An 18,327-nucleotide genomic window follows, 5' to 3' on the forward strand; every position below is an offset into this window, starting at 1 on the left:
GACGCTGCGCCAATCCGCCTGTCGATCTCCTGCTCCCTACTTCCCCCATTCGTGAACAAGATCCCGAGATACTTGAACTCCTCCACCTGGGGCAGGAGCAAATCGATTTTACTCATTTCAAAATCGATTTGTACAAAGTTGTGGGAAAAATTAAAAAGGGAAAATAATTTTTGGGCTGACATGCTATTTATACACTTTCTCCAGCATTAAACTATTATTACTTTATCTCTTTTTATATTTTTATTTTTAAGTATTCTTGAATAAATGGATATTTTTCCATTCTGAAGAATGTAATATTGTTTTTCATGAAGTTTGCACATGTTGATTTAAAATAAAATAAACACATACATACATAAAATAAATAAAATTAATTAATTAAAATAAAAAATAAAACCAATGTCCATGACGTTTCCGCAAGTACGCATATTGAAAAACGGCCAAACTGTGTGAAATAATTATTACAAAATAGTTTCTTTTTTGAAACTGTATTTCAAAAAAACAAATTTCGTAGCCAAAAATTGTCTTAAATATAGACTGAGAGGTAGTTTTTTTAAGATTCACTTACTGTGTACTTTTTCTATTTTTGGATAAACCTTTAAAAAGACCAGAGATGATATGCTGACTGACGCTGACGTCATAACTGATTGCCGGAAGTCCTACTGTATTGGCAGTGAAAGATGGCCGGGTTACTAAAGAAGGTACGTGTAGAGGTCATGTTCTCATGTTCTTGTTCCTTTTAGTTTGTTAGGGATGAAGGCAGCAGAATGTCATGAAGCAGCGCATGAAGCAGCAGCTGCAGCAACGCGAACGAGCCCTAATGTTAGCCCTAAGCTAACATTCCTCAGGCAGTTTGATAAACCTATCAAACCTATATTAAAATATCTATCTATCTATCTATGAATGATAGCTTTAATCGAACAATAAATTGTTACATATGTTACATTTCTGTTTGATAGACAACTTTTATATCAGGGAAACTGAAATTTGTCCAGTTTGCTTTATCAACGGCCACATTATTAAAACACACAAACAAAAAAAACTTCAGTTTGAATTGATTTCACTTAACATTTTTCCCTGTTCTTTCGTTTTCTCTTTCCATTACTTCCAGTACTTAGACAAAAATAGTCAAACTGGATAACTCAGCTGGGCTCAACTTGCCCAAGAGTTGTTTAAGACTTTGTTCTTTTACTCGCTGCTCAGTGAAAACTGACCTGATCGCAGGAGAAAGTGGGAGTTTGTAGAACCTGAACTTACAGCTGTTCCCTATTCCTGTTCCGTTCCAGACCACCGGCCTTGTTGGCCTTGCTGTCTCCCAGAATCCTCATGAGGTGAGCAGGGTGCAGTTTGGAATTTTCCAGCTGAAGCTATTCACTCAAAGATTTTCCTCTTTCTCAGCGTCTACGAATTCTTTATGCAAAGATCTTGGCATCACTGCAGACCATGCCACAGGACGCCGCATACAGGAAGTACACAGAGCAGCTGGTTAACGAGCGCTTAGACCATGTGAAAACGGTCAGCAGACCCAGTTCACCATGTCACTCAGCAATTATTCAATTTAAAGATGAAACTTTGATTTGCTTTCTGTTGACAGGAGCCAGATGTTGTGAAGCTAGAGAAGAAAATAAATGGTGGACAGATTGAAGAAGTCATCTTCCAGGTAGGAAACAGGAGTAACTGACAGCAAAAGACGCTGGCTGTTCCAGACTGTGGACTTAAACAAGGAGCAAGTTCAAACCAAATATTGGTTTCAAGATGTCAAACATGCAAGACTGAAACTCAAAGCTTGAAAAGAAAAAAAGTCAGCTATTGGAATGATCAACACAGCAAATCTTTTCCTCTGGAAAGGTACAGGAAGTATGTTCAAAACATGAACCAAATGTATCGATTTGGTTTATAATTCTGGAAATTTTTTGTTTGCTCTACTTGTTTTTTTTTAAAATCCAGCACGTGTGAGATACATGCTGTATAATGGCTGTATAATGTTATCAATTCTACGATATTTATCGATCTTTTTTTCTCGTAAAGTATCAATTTTCCATCCGCGAGTACGGACATTAAATCCTACTCAAATCCCTGATCAAACTTGCACATGTACATTAAAAATAATGTAACAAAATAATTACAATTAATTAAATAATGAAATGAAATTGATAAATTCCATTATCTAAGTGAATAAGACAAAAAAGGTACCTTACCCTATACATAATACTTAATCAATCAATTAATTTACTTAATCAAAGTAAATGTTTAACAAAAATATTATTACCCCAGTATTACACTATCAGTTCAATTACTTTAATTCAAGTCTATGGAACAGTCAAAATGTCACCAAAATCACTCTGTCCCTCTAAAATAATCATTCACAACATTTTAAAAATACATTTTTAAATCGTACCGGTTGCTGAATATTGTGATATTGTATCGTGGGAATAGTGTATCGCTACAGCTTTAACAGCTTTTATTTTATTTAAAAGGTTTTTAGTACACAAGGAACAAAAGTGGAATAATTTAGAAGTGACTAAAATGATATGATAATCTAAAATGATGAGATGATAATCAGAACAAGCTTAGAAATGTTGGAGGAGGAAGATTGTTTTGAACAATTCAGTGGGTTTTAATGCAACAGCAAACTAAGATTGTTACTCTGCTGACGGATGGTGTTCTGTGTTGCAGGCGGAGTGTGAGCTGAGTCTGTCCAGGAAGATGGCTGACTGGAAACCATGGGAGCCACTGGTGGAGGAGGCTCCACCCAACCAGTGGAAGTGGCCCATCTGAAATGAGTTGTGTTGCTGTGAAATGAGTTCTGCTTCTAATAAAGAAAACTCTAGAAGAAACATTAGTTCCTTTATTCTCAAAGTTAACAAAGTGGTACATCAGCGCCTGTTTCTGCACAGGATCCAGAAAATGTTTACAACATGTAGTAACAGTAAGAAATTCTGCTTCTGACAGCAGCACCACTGCGGTATCCTTCAGGCTTTAGTCCCTTGAGCAGCACTGGTGGCCCTCTGTAACAGCTGCAGCATGATGGGATAGATGGAAGCAAACTCTTTTCCCTGCCGAGTTCTCACCAACTGCACGTAGGCCTCCAGGGCCCCCCTGTGGAGAGGACACACACACACACATAACACACAGTCACACAATTGATGGGAGCAGAGGAGTTCCTGTCTGACTGCACCTGTAACCTGGCAAAGGACTTTATTAGAGTAAAACTGTTAAGGGGGGAATGGGGACTGACTGGGTTTTTAGTAAGATCCAGTTGCGGGTTACCATGGCAGCGTGCACAGACACAGCAAATGTTGGAAATCAGACAAGTTGCACAAGGTGGATTTGTTGGAAATTTGTTGAGAATTTGACCAGAGGAGCTCCTCACTGGTTAGTCTGGAAAACTGCCAGAACGAGTCCAGTTTGGACTGAAGCAGTGAATGAATAGAATATTTAAACAGAAAATAAAGAGTTCTAAAATCCAGACCTTTGCAGAGTGAGGAGGAACGCTGCAAAGGTCTGAAGTGCCTCCTTCAGTCTCCACAAACTACTAAGTCAAATGATGACCACTAGAGGTCATCACTGCCCACAAATACAATCCTACTGAGACTGAAAAGGTGGGAGAAGAGAGGAGAACCACCTGATGAGGGCGAGTCTGTCTTTCTCAGAGGGGTGATCATCCAGCCACTGGGAATAACGTGCAATGGACCACTCTGCTCTCTGTGGAGGGGCAAGCAAAGTTCTGTATCATCCCAAACTGTGTGTGTGTGTATGTGTGTGTTTGTGTTTGTATAGACCTGATGAGGTGATCTGAGCTCAGATGGGGCTCTGGTGAAGAGAAAGTGAAGCACGGTGCTGTAGGGGATCAGGTCACCTACTGCAGGACTGCTGGCGATCAGTTCACTGGTCTGAAACAGCAGAGGTCTGAAACACAGCACACACAACGTTTCTTATTGCACACACACAGTGTCCAAAACGTTCACCAATGAAAACCTTAATGAAAAGCTGAAAGGTCTGAAGAAATAAAAACATGACTGGAAGGAACAGAGCAGCATCTCTTCAGCTTTTTATTGATCACACAAATAGTGTCTATTTTTCATTTCAGCTCATAAAAAGGGGGCTTGCGAAGGACCAACAAATAGTCTCAGCTGACCTAAATGCAAATATGGGAGGATTTTCTTTTTAAAGATTTTTGGTTTCTTTGGGGTCTTCCCCCCGGCGGGACTCAAACTTGTGATGGTGGCGTCAAAGACTGAGGCGACAGACCCTCATCCACCGCAGACCCTCAGCTCCGGTGGCTGGGAGGATTTTTATTTGTAATGTCTTGAAACCACTCAGCAAACATTAAGGCTATGTTTCCATAAAAGCTCAGTCACAGGTTTCATGGCTGGCATTTACTACATTCTGTACACATGTGAACCAACTAATTACTAAAATAACCCAGTTTGGTTCTTGGTTATAACCACATAAATAAGAGAGTAATTTGCAGTCAGAGGGCACAGACCTGAAAGAGCGCAACATCCTGTATGGCTTCCCCAAATCGGACACTCTCCTGCACAGAGGGGCTACAGCCATCTCCATCTGACACACAGATTCACACAGTAATAATGCAGCATGAACTATTACAGACAACACAGTCTGGAAGGGCTTGGACTCTGAACTGGATTCTGAACTGGATTCTGAACTGTCCAAGCCCCACATTTCAGCAGATCCTTACCTGTGCAAAGTCAGCAGCCAGCCTCATTTTGCCTCCTTCCCCCAGTGGGCGCAGCAGGCTCGCATGGCGAAGGAACAGCTCAATGGCTCTCTGGGCGATGGACTCCGTGTTGTCATAGACGAAGTCCAAACACCAGAAATGTTTGAAGTAGTCGGTCATTACTCTGGAGATGAAGCCCTGCAGCTCCTTCATGTACAGGGAGCATGGAACATCTGGCTTATCAGGGCTGGACAGAGTCCTGGAAAACACACAAAAGACACAATCGATGAGGAGATGATGTTACAAACAAGAATATTTAATATTAGCATAAAGCTAATATTTTTTAGTTGGGAGAAGGAGAACTTGGAAAACTCAACATTTGTGCAAATCTCCAGCTGCTTTGAGTTAAACCACTTTTATTTTCTTGAGTTAACTGAGAATTTGAAATGAGCGCTAATCTAATCATCTCTCTGAGGCGTCATTCAGACACAATGTGTCTCTTCTGATATTATGTGTTGGTGACAAAAGTTCAAAAAGAATGGTCAACTTTTAAATTGTCAACTTTTGCTCTTGCTGTTGAGTAAATTTAATGTTAACAGTGACCATCAAAACTTGATTTTGTAAAAAGCCCCATTACAAAATTAGTTAAACTATTTCCTAAATATTCATTTCAACCCAACCACCTCACTGGGTTCAAATAGAAGTTTGTGCCTCTAGATAAAAGTGGAGGCCAGACAAACTTTAACTTCAATATAGCATGAAAAACAAAACAACTTCCAACTATGTATAACTTCTGCTTGGCATGTTTCAAAGATCCAGTCAGAACACTCTCAGCCTGTGACTGACATCGTCTTGCATCTTTCTTATTTTACAGAGGAACAAAAACAAAGTAAATGTCTCACCCTGAGAAGTCTTCTTGGTGAAGTGTGATGATGATGGCCTCAATAGAGTCGCTCACAGACTGCAGCAGAGGCTGCACTGCGCTGCTCATCAGGGCCTGAACTCCCTGAGGTCAAATCAGGTCAACAGTTAAACAGACACACTGACATAGGAACAGCTTCTGAGCTTCTAAGTCCAGCGTTTAGATCTCTGTAGATCTTAGAGAAACATTGATAGTAGATCTCTATTTGTGTTTTAAATGGTTTCAAAACCATTTAAAACACAGATAAGTACTTATATTTAAAGATCTTAAGTACTGTTTTGAATTAAACAAAAAGAAACTGACCTGGAAGCTGTGCGCCATAAAGTTCTTTGAGGTAACATTTTAGAAAGAAAAAGACTGATTTGACCTGAATTGAAAACCACATAAAATTTTCACAGTATATACAGTGGGGCAAAAAAGCATTTAGTCAGCCACCAATTGTGCAAGTTCTCCCACTTAAAAAGATGAGAGAGGCCTGTAATGTTCATCATAGATATACCTCAACTATGAGAGACAAAAGGAGAAAAGAAAATCCAGAAAATCACATTGTCTGATTTTTAAAGAATTTATTTGCAAAATATGGTGGAAAATAAGTATTTGGTCAGCTACAAACAAGCAAGATTTCTGGCTCTCACAGACCTGTAACTTCTTCTGTAAGAGGCTCCTCTGTCCTCCACTCATTACCTGTATTAATGGCACCTGTTTGAACCCGTTATCAGTATAAAAGACACCTCTCCACAACCTCAAACAGTCACACTCTAAACTCCACCATGGACTAGAGAGCTGTCAAAGGACACCCGAAACAAAATTATAGACCTGCACCAGGCTGGGAAGACTGAATCTGCAATAGTGTGAAGAAATCAACTGTGGGATCAATTATTAGAAAATGGAACACATACAAGACCACTGATAATCTCCCTCGATCAGGGGCTCCACGCAAGATCTCACCCCGTGGGGTCAAAATGATCACAAGAATGGTGAGCAAAAATCCCAGAACCACACGGGGGAACCTAGTGAATGACCTGCAGAGAGCTGGGACCAAAGTAACAAAGGCTACCATCAGTAACACACTACGCCGCCAGGGACTCAAATCCTGCAGTGCCAGAAGTGTCCCCCTGCTTAAGCCAGTACATGTCAAGGCCCGTCTCAAGTTTGCTAGAGAGCATTTGGATGAGCCAGAAGATGACTGGGAGAATATCAAATGGTCAGATGAAACCAAAATAGAACTTTTTGGTACAAACTCTACTTGTCGTGTTTGGAGGAGAGAGAATGCTGAGTTGCATCCAAAGAACACCATACCTACTGTGAAGCATGGGGGTGGAAACATGATGCTTTGGGGCTGTTTTTCTGCTAAGGGACCAGGACGACTGATCCGTGTAAAGGAAAGAATGAATGGGGCCATGTATCGTCAAATTTTGAGTGAAAACCTCCTTCCATCAGCAAGGAGGATGAAACGTGGCTGGGTCTTTCAGCATGACAATGATCCCAAACACACCACCAGGGCAACAAAGGAATGTCTTTGTAATAAGCATTTCAAGGTCCTGGAGTATCCTAGCCCGTCTCCAGATCTCAACCCCATAGAAAACCTTTGGAGGGAGTTGAAAGTCTGTGTTACCCAGCGACAGCCCCAGAACATCACTGCTATAGAGGAGATCTGCATGGAGGAATGGGCCAAAATACCAGCAACAGTGTGTGAAAACCTTGTGAAGACTTACAGAAAACGTTTGATCTCTGTCATTGCCAACAAAGCGTATATAACAAAGTATTGAGATGAACTTTTGTTATTGACCAAATACTTATTTTCCACCATATTTTGCAAATAAATTCTTTAAAAATCAGACAATGTGATTTTCTGGATTTTCTTTTCTCCTTTTGTCTCTCATAGTTGAGGTATATTTATGATGAAAATTACAGGCCTCTCTCATCTTTTTAAGTGGGAGAACGTGCACAATTGGTGGCTGACTAAATACTTTTTTGTCCCACTGTAGATATGATTCATAGTTGAATCATGAGAGAAGTTTGATACCTCCAAAGAAGACAAGAGGGCATCTACCGCAGCTGGTGGACATGCTCCCAAAGCAGAAATAATCTGCAAATGAAAAAAAAACATCTGTTAGCGAGGGCAAAAATAGTCCAGAACAGCACATGTTCACCAGGAAGACTGTCACTTTGAGGAGAAGGTGCTAAAGCTTCTCATCAAAGCCTGCAGGCAAAAAACATGATTTTGAGGTTAAATTACCAGAATGAACAAAATAAATATAACATTAAAACTCTTTTCAAATGTTTTATCAAGTCTGATAAGCCTGTCAGATTGAAGATTATGTGCTAATATTAATTTATATTAGCACATAAACTAATATTTGAGCAAAGCCTGAGGTTCTCTGACATTTGATTCTGAGATTGCAACTGGCTGGAAGAATTAGGGCAGAAATGATTTAAAGGGATCGATGATCCCTTTGTAACAATAGACTTTAATTGAGAAATGTCTATTTTAGAAGTAAAAACAATACAGTAATAATAATTACTGTATTGCATTATGATACTGTAGGTTAAGTTTTTATAAATTTTAACAAAATATTGTCACACGAACGCCGCCATGTTGTTCATGCTGCAATGCATTCTGGGTAAATGATGTCTAGGGTCCAACTGCACAAGCTGTCCAGCCAAAACAGTGATAATTAAGTTACTTTGTGGGTTTATAGAATTGTCAGCAATGCTATAAACCGCAGCTCATTGACATCACAAGAGCTAATGAAGATGAGCAGAAGCAAATAGAGGAGCTGCTGCTGCTGCCTTCAAATGAAACAAAGAATGACACGTATCTCAGGTCGGACTGTGTGCTAACCCCAACCCTAGCACCATCAATCCGTCCTACCTCCTTGTGGTAATGTACATGAGCACATCGATGCTACGTCACGCACTTCTTACTCAGCAGATTTCTTATCAAATTTCTTATCAAAACTGTGGAAGTTTTGTTTCGTCTCTTTTATTTCATCAAAGATTAAGGTAAGCTTTATTTCATTTATTTTATACCTGCTGTATTACTTCATGACAGGCAGCTTGTAAACATAAATGGTTTTAGTTTGGCGTCTGGAATGTTGTTACTATTCTGTAAACAAGAGCGATCCCATGGCTTGGCATCAACCACCTTTGGTCATGTTTTCGAAAGGCAGCACTGACCAATAGACATAGCTGGTACAAAAATCTGACGAGGTAGCACAAATCGTCAGAACATTGGACGTGTCTGGTCCGATAACTGCTGTTTAGTGAGAGAGCAGGGACTCTCTCACTGTGACTGTGAATATATGAGTATTTGTGTGTAGTTGGATGTGAATTTACAACTGTAAAATTTAGCACTGGGATAATACCAGATTATTTTCTGAATTATGTTACAGGTGTATACAGAATTTCCCCCAGAAAACTTGCTAAGCCCAGTGGCACTGATGCAGCCCACTGTGTTTTTGTATTAAAAGATGTTAAGTTGACAGGAAACGGAAAAATATTACTTGGTAATTATGTTATTGGAGAACATTGCTGTCAATACTATAAACCCACAACTATAGAATTTTTAAAAACAACAAATAAAAAAAAATACAATGAAAATAAATATAAATTATTTGCACTTTTATTAAATCCAAATTAAGTCATCAGTTAGTGGATCTAAAAACACAATGTAATGCTGATCACATTTAGAGCTGCTTAGTTTAATGGTAAATAGACTAAGCAGCTGCCTAAGGGCCCCTAGGCCTTGAGGGCCCCATAAACACTAATATTTTAACATAAACTATAACATGTGTTTATTGACAAAATCAAAGCTGTTAAGTTCAATTTTAAATTGTTTAACATTTAAATGTAAAATTTTAAGGACCTGACAAGTTTACTTTGTAAAAGTTCAAAGAACAATCTTTGAACATTATAGCTATGTTTGGTTACAATAGCTACAGTCTGATGCTAAAAGTTTTAGTCTTTGAGTTTGAGCTCTTTGTTCACAAATACATCTCAGTAAACTACAATTATCACTGATTGCATTTAAGGGCGGCCAATTTAACTAGGCCTCTGTCCCAGATTTCTCTAATTTCTTGTTGAAATGCTGTTAGTGGTAATGATGTTCTTATTCTACTCAAGGCCTCATACAACCTTGGATTGGCCCTGCATGACGACCTAACTCTACTAAACTGCACAGATAAACAGGGACAAACGGGGAGATTTAATTTATGTGGCTTTAGAAGCTCTTCCATTTTGCATCTGTTGAGATTTTTGATAAGCGCCACAGAAAGTGCTTTGCTCGTCCCGAGTTTTAGGGACGGGTTTTCTGATATACACGTGGCCGTGCACTGCAACTCTGCCTGAAAGCATTTGTCATGTCAAATCATGACACCATATGCATCAGCAGCGACATTTTATCTTATAAAATAAAATAAGAGAAAAATAAATAACATACACATACATGCATCTCTGGAAAAAAATTAGAGACCACTGCACTGAACTCCACTGAAAACCTCAGTTATCCCACCAAATATTGATTTCTGAACTCTTCCTGAGTTAAAACATTAGTATCATTGTTTCTGAATGAATATAAACCTGTTTTCTTTGCATTATCTAACCTCTGAGAGCACTGCATCTTTTTTGTTGTTTTGACCATTTATCATTTTTCTGCAAATAAATACAAAATACTAAAACAAATAATTACTAAATACTAAATTCTTACTTAGGAATTTCAGACTTGTTGTCAGTAGTTCATGGAACTACAATGTCAATTTTATTCAGACATAGACAGTAAAATCCGAAAAACTGATCATTTTAAGTGATCTCTTATTCTTTTCCACAGCTACACACAAGTATGAATAAATGTGGAGACATGTCTCCATACTTACTTTACAGATTTATTCTTGTGTGCATTCCATTAAAGTAGATGTATCAATTGATATAAATGCATTTTATAAGGTTTTTGTTTCTTTTAAAAATTGTGTGTGTGTATGGACAGATTCATACTAGAATTACTGTGGATATGTTCCACACAGTGGTTGTGACATGTCTGGAATAAATCAGTCAAATCAAATTAAATTAAGCAGTAAGCTTATTGAGTGTTTTGTAGGCATGAGGAATATTTTGGATTGGATTACAATACAATACAAAATAGGTGTTGAATCAGGAGCCAGTGGAGATTTTTAAGAACTGAGGTGATGTGGTCCCTGGAGTGAGTGCAGGGCAGCTGAGTTTCAGATATACTGTAGTTTTTGCAGATGCATGGCGGGAAGTTACTGAAAGATGCAGGTGATGGTATTGATGCGAGATTAGAAAAAGTCACATATCATCCAAAAAACTGCATCAAAAACGCTGCGTTTCTGCCAGTTTGAAAAATAAATAATGGCAAAAAAAAAAATCTCTATGAAAGTACAGAGCATGAAAACTGCAAAAAGTAAAAGTTTGAACTAGACATTATAATTGATGGTAGAGATGGTTTGAACTTCTTCCTTCTCTCTGTCCTCTTTGCTCCTCCTCTGCATCCATGACGCCTCCTTTTCAACTCCTCTGGGATTCCTGGCTTCAGTTGTGGTATTATTTCAGCTTTTGCAATATTAATCAGCTACTCCCTTTGTAATACCACCCTGTTGATATGGTTACACATTGTAACAAAAGAGCAAAAAAAACAGTCCATCTGCACAGCATCCTAATCAAGAAGAAATACTTGTCCAACGAAAACAGAAAAAAATTTCCTGAGAGGCAGGAATGAAAGTTTGAATAAAGAAAAAATCTCAATGAAAGTAACAGAGCTAATGTGCTGCATTAGCATAATTCTAGAAATAGAATTATGTTTTTATGCACCCTTGTCCAAGATTTCAGCATTCATTTTCATCAACCGTACAGGCTTACAGGCAACCTTACAGTCAAAGTAGCTTACAGCTGTCACATGAACTGAAACAGCAAGTCAGAACTACCACACTACAAACACAAACAGTTGGTGTAATTCAGTAAGTTAATTGGAAATTCTCCTCTGTTACCTTAGCAACAGCCTGTTGTAGGCGGTACAGAGAGTTGACCACAGTAACATTTCTTCTTTGCCCCTCTGTCAATGGTCCAATCACCTGACTGGCATCTCCTTGAGTACAGAGCTGTGGACGGGAAGGACACAAAGGGTTTAATAAGTTACAGAGTGCAAAGTTAAGTTTAACAGACCGAAGACATAATCAGCAAATGTTAAAAATAATTCCCCAAATGTCTCCCTATGCTCTAGCAATTGGGCAACAAGTTATATTTAACCTGTACCATTGTAGAAATAAAATATCCCAAAAGAACCATTTTTGTAGTTGTCAAAAACTAACAAAAGGTAGATAACCTAAATTACCTACTACAAGTAATTTGGTTGTAGTAATCATTAAGTTTCTGCAGAAAAAAGACCATGTTAAGAGTCTCACTGTTGTGAAGGGATTCTTTACTCATTTCAGTTCACCAATGTTTCCAGACCTTCATTTCCACAAGGATATCTTCAGGTCTGGTCTGAAATATTTTGACGAATGACGTTTTCCTGTTCTGATGTATTTTGGGTTATGGTGGTAACCCAAATGTTCACATTGCCAAGTCTTATTTTGACTTTAGAGTCTTTCAGCATGCAGAGAATTTCATGGTGAACTTAAGGACTAAACAAGCCCACATTATTACCCCTGTGCTACCGTGCTTAACATGAGGTATGAGGTTTGTGAGATTAGCATCTCATTCATTCATTATCTCACTGTGATAATAATTTGGATTGATCTTGTCAAAGAGTAGAATTTGTGTTGGTGGGCTTCATACCTGCAGTAACCAAAGAAAACTAAACTGTAAAAACAATCTAAAAACTTTTTTTACTGATATAACTTTAACTTCAGTAGGTGGTGTTGGTACTGATATCTGCAGAACAACATGGCAGAACATTTCTCTTTTTCCTACAGTTTCCTTCTGTAGAAACTGCATGAATGTTTTGGATTTGTTACCTTTGAAACCTTTGAGTTTTGTTGCCGTGTTCATGTTCTTTGTTGGTTATTGGTGAAAATTGAAGATATGACAAAGTGCTCACATTTTTCAATAGCCAGCTCATCAAGATTATTTTATTAGCATTAAGCAGTAAACATTATGTAATGTTTAAGTTTCATAATTTTGTTTCCCACACTCAATGCCTTTGCACTTGGGCCTAATTTTTGTTGGCTCACAGCAAATGTCACCTTATCAGAAGCTGTAACAGGCTTGAAAAACTGGTGCTTATTTCTGACATGCTAAGATGTAAAAGCTTAGAGCTAACAATTTCTCACATACATGAGTGTACATAAGGTATAAGACACTGTCCTGTGTTTGAGGTACAACAGGCTGCTGTACATACCAGCTGCTCAGACTTTACACAGAAGAGTTGGATGGTTTTTGCAGCATTCTTGGCCACAGCAAGAGAGAGGTTTGGATCCACTGATGCCACATTCAGCTCACTGGAAATAAAACAGTCTCAGTCAAATGTAGCTTAGTAATGCAGAAATATGGACTGATGTAATAGAAATGCTTTTAATAAATAACTCGTACATATAACTTTTCTGAAAACATATTTTCTAAGGAAACAACCCAACATTTCGTATGAGCTCAGAATATTGATGTCTCAAATCAGTATTATTCTTGACATTTACATTCGAGAAGAGAGAGTGCTGCTATTTTACATATAAACAAAATAAGTGACAAAAATATACCTGAATTTTCAACTAAAAATGAGCCCATTGATGTTAGAGAAGAAACAGTAAATGTTAACAGAGCCAAAAGTTCAGGAAAGTTAGAAAAATTAAAAGCACTTCTTTTTTTTAACTCTGCCACACACTGACTTTAATAGTGGCGACAAAAGTTACAACACGTTTATCCAATCAAGACTTTTACTGAACCTGCTGGGAGAAAAGTCACCTTTTTGGAACAGAATCACACCTTCTAACAGAGGAAGACATTCTAACAGGTCTTCCTCTCTCAGAGACTCTGATTCTTTTGGATATTTGTGTTTTTGTAACAAAAACAAATTCAGTTTTTTTTTCATATCATATCGATTTAGAACATGTCATCTGAAAGCACTCAAAAGTTACATGGAACATCTAGTAGAATACAAAGGTCAGTCAATTTATCTTACATTTATTTTTGCATTTTAGAAAAACATGCTTTAAGCTGTGTGAGAAATTTCAAGCTATCAGTTAATCAAGAATGTCCTTCTTTCTATTACATTTAAAATAAAAAATAAAGTTTGATTTTTTTCACACCTGAAACATTGAAACTTCAAGTACATGTGTGCTGTAAGACAGTCAGCTGGCATGTAGTGAACTCACCTGCTGATGGTTTTAATGATGCTTTCCAGCTCATCATTGGAGGGTGGGTTACGCCCCCCCATGGGGAACACCAGGTTGATGGGATCAAACAGACGGGACAAGGACTTGGAGAGGTATGCTGCCTCATACGGCTGCAGAGAGTCCTTCAAGGCCTTTTCTGGACTGCATAAACGCACAAAGACACTGGATCAAATAATGTCACAGACATTCAATCTCTCAGGCGGCAATGAAGTAAAAACCAACATCATTCTGTAACAGATATTACCACATAAAACCACGGTACCAACATAGTTTGATGCTACATCTGCAAGTGCAAGTTAAAACTCTAAAATACAAAGTGAAAACCCTTTAACACCAAAGGTTTCTCTGGGCTTAAGCTCATCTGAGATGGACTGATGCAAAGTGGAATAGTGTCCTGTAGTCTGATGAGTCCACATTTTTGGAAATCATGGACTTCATGTCCTTTGGGACAAGGAAGAAAGGAACTGTTCAGACTGATATCCACAGAAAAATTCAAAGGCCATGTCATGTGGGTGTGTTAGAGGACCTGTCATGATAAACAATAACTCAATTATTCACACAATAAATTAAAATGGGCTCAATAATAAAAGGAGGGGAAAATAATCCTTTGTTTTTGTCACGTCTCTCTCTTTCAACCAATGACAGAAAGTTTCACTGTGATGCATCAAGCTAAGCCTCCCCTCTCATTTCTTTAGTAACGGCTCAACACACAGAGAGCAGGCTGGTGGGCGGGTGGATGGATTTTCCAACTGTTCCACTCCCTGGAAAAGTTAAACAATTTCAAACTTTTTTTGTGTCATGTCACTAGCCCCCGTGTTCAGCGTAATGCATGAAGTACGCTGTTTGCTTGGCTGGATGAGGGCAACAGATCGTCGCCTCGCTACTCAAACTCTATAGAAAATGAATAGAGAGGGGGCAGTGCTGTTTCCTCTTAGATAATAAAAAGGTTCATCAAGACAAAGGCAAAAATAGAATCTTTCCCCAGTAGCATATCACCCAGAGCCACTACACATTCTTTATTTGTTCAGGGTGGCAGGGATACATAAAACAACAATAGCACCATTAAAACCTCAATGTGAAGAGTGAATGTACATTTCTGTAGATACATGGAAGTTATATAGCAGTCTGCTTCTCTTATTGAAAAGCATTTTTTTTAAAGTAGAGCAGACAACTCTACCAATCTACAGTACAGACCAAAAGTTTGGACACACCTTTTAATTCAATGAGTTTCCTTTATTTTCATGACTATTGACATTGTAGATTCACACTGAAGGCATCAAAACTATGAATAACAATAAAAAATGTGGAAATATGCACTAAACAAAAAAGTGTAAAACAACTGAAAATAGCCCTTATATTCTAGTTTCTTCAAAGTAGCAACATTTTGCTGTGATTACTGCTTTGCACACACTCTGCATTTTCTTGATGAGCTTCATCAAGAAAAGACTACCATTTCAGGTAGTCACCTGAAATGGTTTTCACTTCATAGGTGTGCCCTGTCAGGTTAATAAGTGGGATTTCTTGCCTTATAAATAGTCATGAAAATAAAGAAAACCCACTGAATTAGAAGGTGTGTCCAAACTTTTGGTCTGTACTGTACGTAAACGACGGACTAGGCTGTTGCTATTAAACAGGGACAGTGTAGGCAGCTGTGTTTTTACTGTTGCTGTACAACTGATCATTTTGGTATTAAAGAGTGTTAGCACCAAACAGTGAGAAATTGATACTCTGAAAAATGCTTTGCCACCCAGCTTCACTCCAGACAAAATGAAAGTGGGTTTAATTGGTTTAGTTGGTTAATTTGGATTTACTCACTTGTAGTCCTGTTTTCCATGTGTGAACAGGTCCTGGCTCTCTATTTCTGCGTTAGTGAGGTCCAGAGGGGTGTCAAACCCTCCACTGCTCGTCAGAGCCCCCTGCAGGCTTGTGCTGTACTGCTGCAGACGGCGCCACAGCTCATTGTACAGTCGCAAAAGTTTCGGGTACTCTCCTTCAAAAGCTTGCTTGAGGAAAGAGGAGGCTGGAAAAGAAAACAAGCAAGCAGATAAACAAACTTAAGAGTAACTTTTCAGCAAGGTATAGAGACTTGTTTTAAATAAATAATTCCTTAATATTGATGAAAACATACTTGTTCTATTGGCAGGTAAATTAACATGGGGAAAAAATGTCCTGTTAAATCAGAGATCGGATCGGAGGCAGCTTGACCTTATCGTCTGACATATTTTCCTTCTCCGTCTCATACGGGTCAGCAGTGACTTTGTTCATGTATCTTTCTTGGCACAGTGGCCAAGATTGTCCACATATTTTCCTTTAGCTGGTCTGGAAGCCATGGGTCTGCAATGCACTGAGCATGCGCTTTCCTACTAAGATGGTGCAGATCACTTCTAGTTCAGATTTGTGGGAACTATGTATTCATTCAGCTTGTTTGCTAAAAATCACACAATCTCCATTATAATTGTTGTAGGAGATGGGCTTTTTATTGTTTGTTTTCCAAATAATTCAATTCTGACTGTCAAACATTCCTCCTGTGTTCTTATACATAAGAATTAACTGCAGTAGCAAAAATGTTTTCTGCGCAAAACAAATGACAAACTGTATACCACTTTTTAACTTTAGAAACTAAGACAAAATAATATTTTGTTGTGAGGAACCCAACTTTCTTGCTGTACTGGAGCTAGACCATCACAAGCCAAACCAAGGATGGATTGTGCATAGGAAAGAGAAATTTTCAGCTAGTTTCATTCACTGCTCCAGTGATTTGCACAATTACAGCACACCTTACCAATATAACCACTGTTTGCATTTAATTTACTTTATTTGTATGGCACCAACCACAACAAATGGCAAAAAGAACAGATGTTGTGCTACCAGAGTCCAAGTTTTTCTGTTAATCACCTTGGGAATTTGTTAGGTAAAATGTATATATTGTTATCAAATATTTGATGTTTCATGTAGCTTTATAGTTTTACTTATATAATGTTCTTGTCTTATTTGCCTTTATTGTTTTCTTTTATTTCAGCATAAAGGATGTTTCTGTGTTGTTGAATTACTTTGGTTCCTTTCTCTCTGAGGAAGAGCAGAGAACCGTTTTCAACAGGGTTATCGCTCAGCAGAAACCTCTGCATCCTTGGCCTGTTAGATGGCTATAAAACCGTCACTGTGAAGATGTACAACTTGCTCTGTTCTACCCTGTGTCTGGAACAGAATAATCTAGTGTGTAGATACCATGTGTTTTAGTTAGTGATTGTCATTAGCACTGCAACTAAGAGATGAAGTGTTTTGCCCCCACCCCTTAGAGCTGCAGTGTTCTCTGCGATAGGGACTCCGAAAGTATTAAAAAGAAAGGAGCGGACAAATGTGTTTTCAGAGCGGTCAGAGATTTGTGACTGGAAACACATCTCTATCCGTTCTCCTCGCAAGATAAAAAGAATCTAACTCTCTAGTCTTTTCTGTGTTTGTTTAATTTGTCTTTAATAGGTGTCAAACCTGACAGAATTACAGGTAGATTCGGATTAAACCAGAATATCTTACAGTACTTATAACTGGACATGAGTTTGACCTATATTTTTTGTAAAGCTTGAGGGATTAAGCAGTTTTTCACAAATTAATTTAAGTAAACTGAACAGTTCTAATCAATAAATGAGTGTAACTAGGTATGCAATGCACAAGCAGAGAAAATTCTTCCACAAAAGAAAGAACCAAAGATTTTGTCATGAAATTAATCTACATCTATTATATTCTCTTTGATTTAACCAGAACAATTTAGTTCATAATCTGCTATACTCTGATCACATCTGATGTGCCTGACCAGTTTGAGGCAACTATGAGGCCTTTTGGTATAAAGACACTCATTATGTTGATTGCCAGTAATACTTTGCTTCTTTTGATTATGAAAAACAAACTGTTATAACAAAAATGTCTCTACACAAGTTCCATGTTAATTAAATACAATACACTTTTTTTCCTTATTTCTGCCTAAGAATATTTTCAGACACAACCTATGAGATACAACAGGTTTTAACAAAGTTAGACTGAAGCCAAGTACAAAAGCAAGCAGCCAAAACCGCCTCTCCTATTCTCACTTTGGTATTCTCTGTAATCAGACAACGCTTTGCTGAACGCCTCCATGTGATCCGGGAGAGAGTGAGTGTGAATGTGAGCGATAAAGAATGAATGCTGTTGTTGGAATAATTAAGTCTTCTTCTTAGTCTGTGTCTTACAAATATTCAAACATACACCCAATTAAGCACCCATCCACTACCTGCACTTTATATTTCAGTGATTTAAAAAAAAGATACTTATCATTGTACTTTTCTGAAGGGAGAATTTATTCAGTTTAAGTGATGACTACAATGAAAGAATCATTATGAACTCAGGCACTTTCT

General features: G+C 38.1%; 2 protein-coding genes across 3 annotated transcripts in view; one reads left to right on the plus strand and one right to left on the minus strand.

Annotated features, from left to right (window-relative positions):
- Positions 1 to 586: 586 nt before the first annotated feature.
- Positions 587 to 2,834, plus strand: ndufa5 (NADH:ubiquinone oxidoreductase subunit A5). The gene is made up of 5 exons (XM_028043549.1): positions 587 to 698; positions 1,284 to 1,328; positions 1,396 to 1,512; positions 1,592 to 1,657; positions 2,674 to 2,834. The coding sequence occupies exons 1-5, from the start codon at positions 678 to 680 to the stop codon at positions 2,773 to 2,775; spliced, it is 351 nt and encodes a 116-aa protein (XP_027899350.1). The 5' UTR covers positions 587 to 677; the 3' UTR covers positions 2,776 to 2,834.
- cog5 (component of oligomeric golgi complex 5) overlaps positions 2,832 to 18,327 on the minus strand; it is an 83,685-nt gene continuing 68,189 nt past the window's right edge. For both annotated transcript variants that reach the window (XM_028043544.1, XM_028043543.1), the window contains exons 13-23: positions 15,758 to 15,962; positions 13,922 to 14,083; positions 12,955 to 13,054; positions 11,603 to 11,713; positions 7,627 to 7,689; positions 5,581 to 5,684; positions 4,700 to 4,937; positions 4,487 to 4,563; positions 3,780 to 3,906; positions 3,623 to 3,702; positions 2,832 to 3,096 (exon numbers count right to left, since the gene is read on the minus strand). In XM_028043544.1, coding sequence (XP_027899345.1) covers positions 2,970 to 3,096; positions 3,623 to 3,702; positions 3,780 to 3,906; positions 4,487 to 4,563; positions 4,700 to 4,937; positions 5,581 to 5,684; positions 7,627 to 7,689; positions 11,603 to 11,713; positions 12,955 to 13,054; positions 13,922 to 14,083; positions 15,758 to 15,962 — 1,394 coding nt within the window. In that variant the 3' untranslated portion in view covers positions 2,832 to 2,969. The remainder of the gene's footprint in view (positions 3,097 to 3,622; positions 3,703 to 3,779; positions 3,907 to 4,486; positions 4,564 to 4,699; positions 4,938 to 5,580; positions 5,685 to 7,626; positions 7,690 to 11,602; positions 11,714 to 12,954; positions 13,055 to 13,921; positions 14,084 to 15,757; positions 15,963 to 18,327) is intronic.

Source organism: Xiphophorus couchianus, chromosome 17, assembly GCF_001444195.1.
Source record: "Xiphophorus couchianus chromosome 17, X_couchianus-1.0, whole genome shotgun sequence".
Classification (NCBI taxonomy): domain Eukaryota; kingdom Metazoa; phylum Chordata; class Actinopteri; order Cyprinodontiformes; family Poeciliidae; genus Xiphophorus; species Xiphophorus couchianus.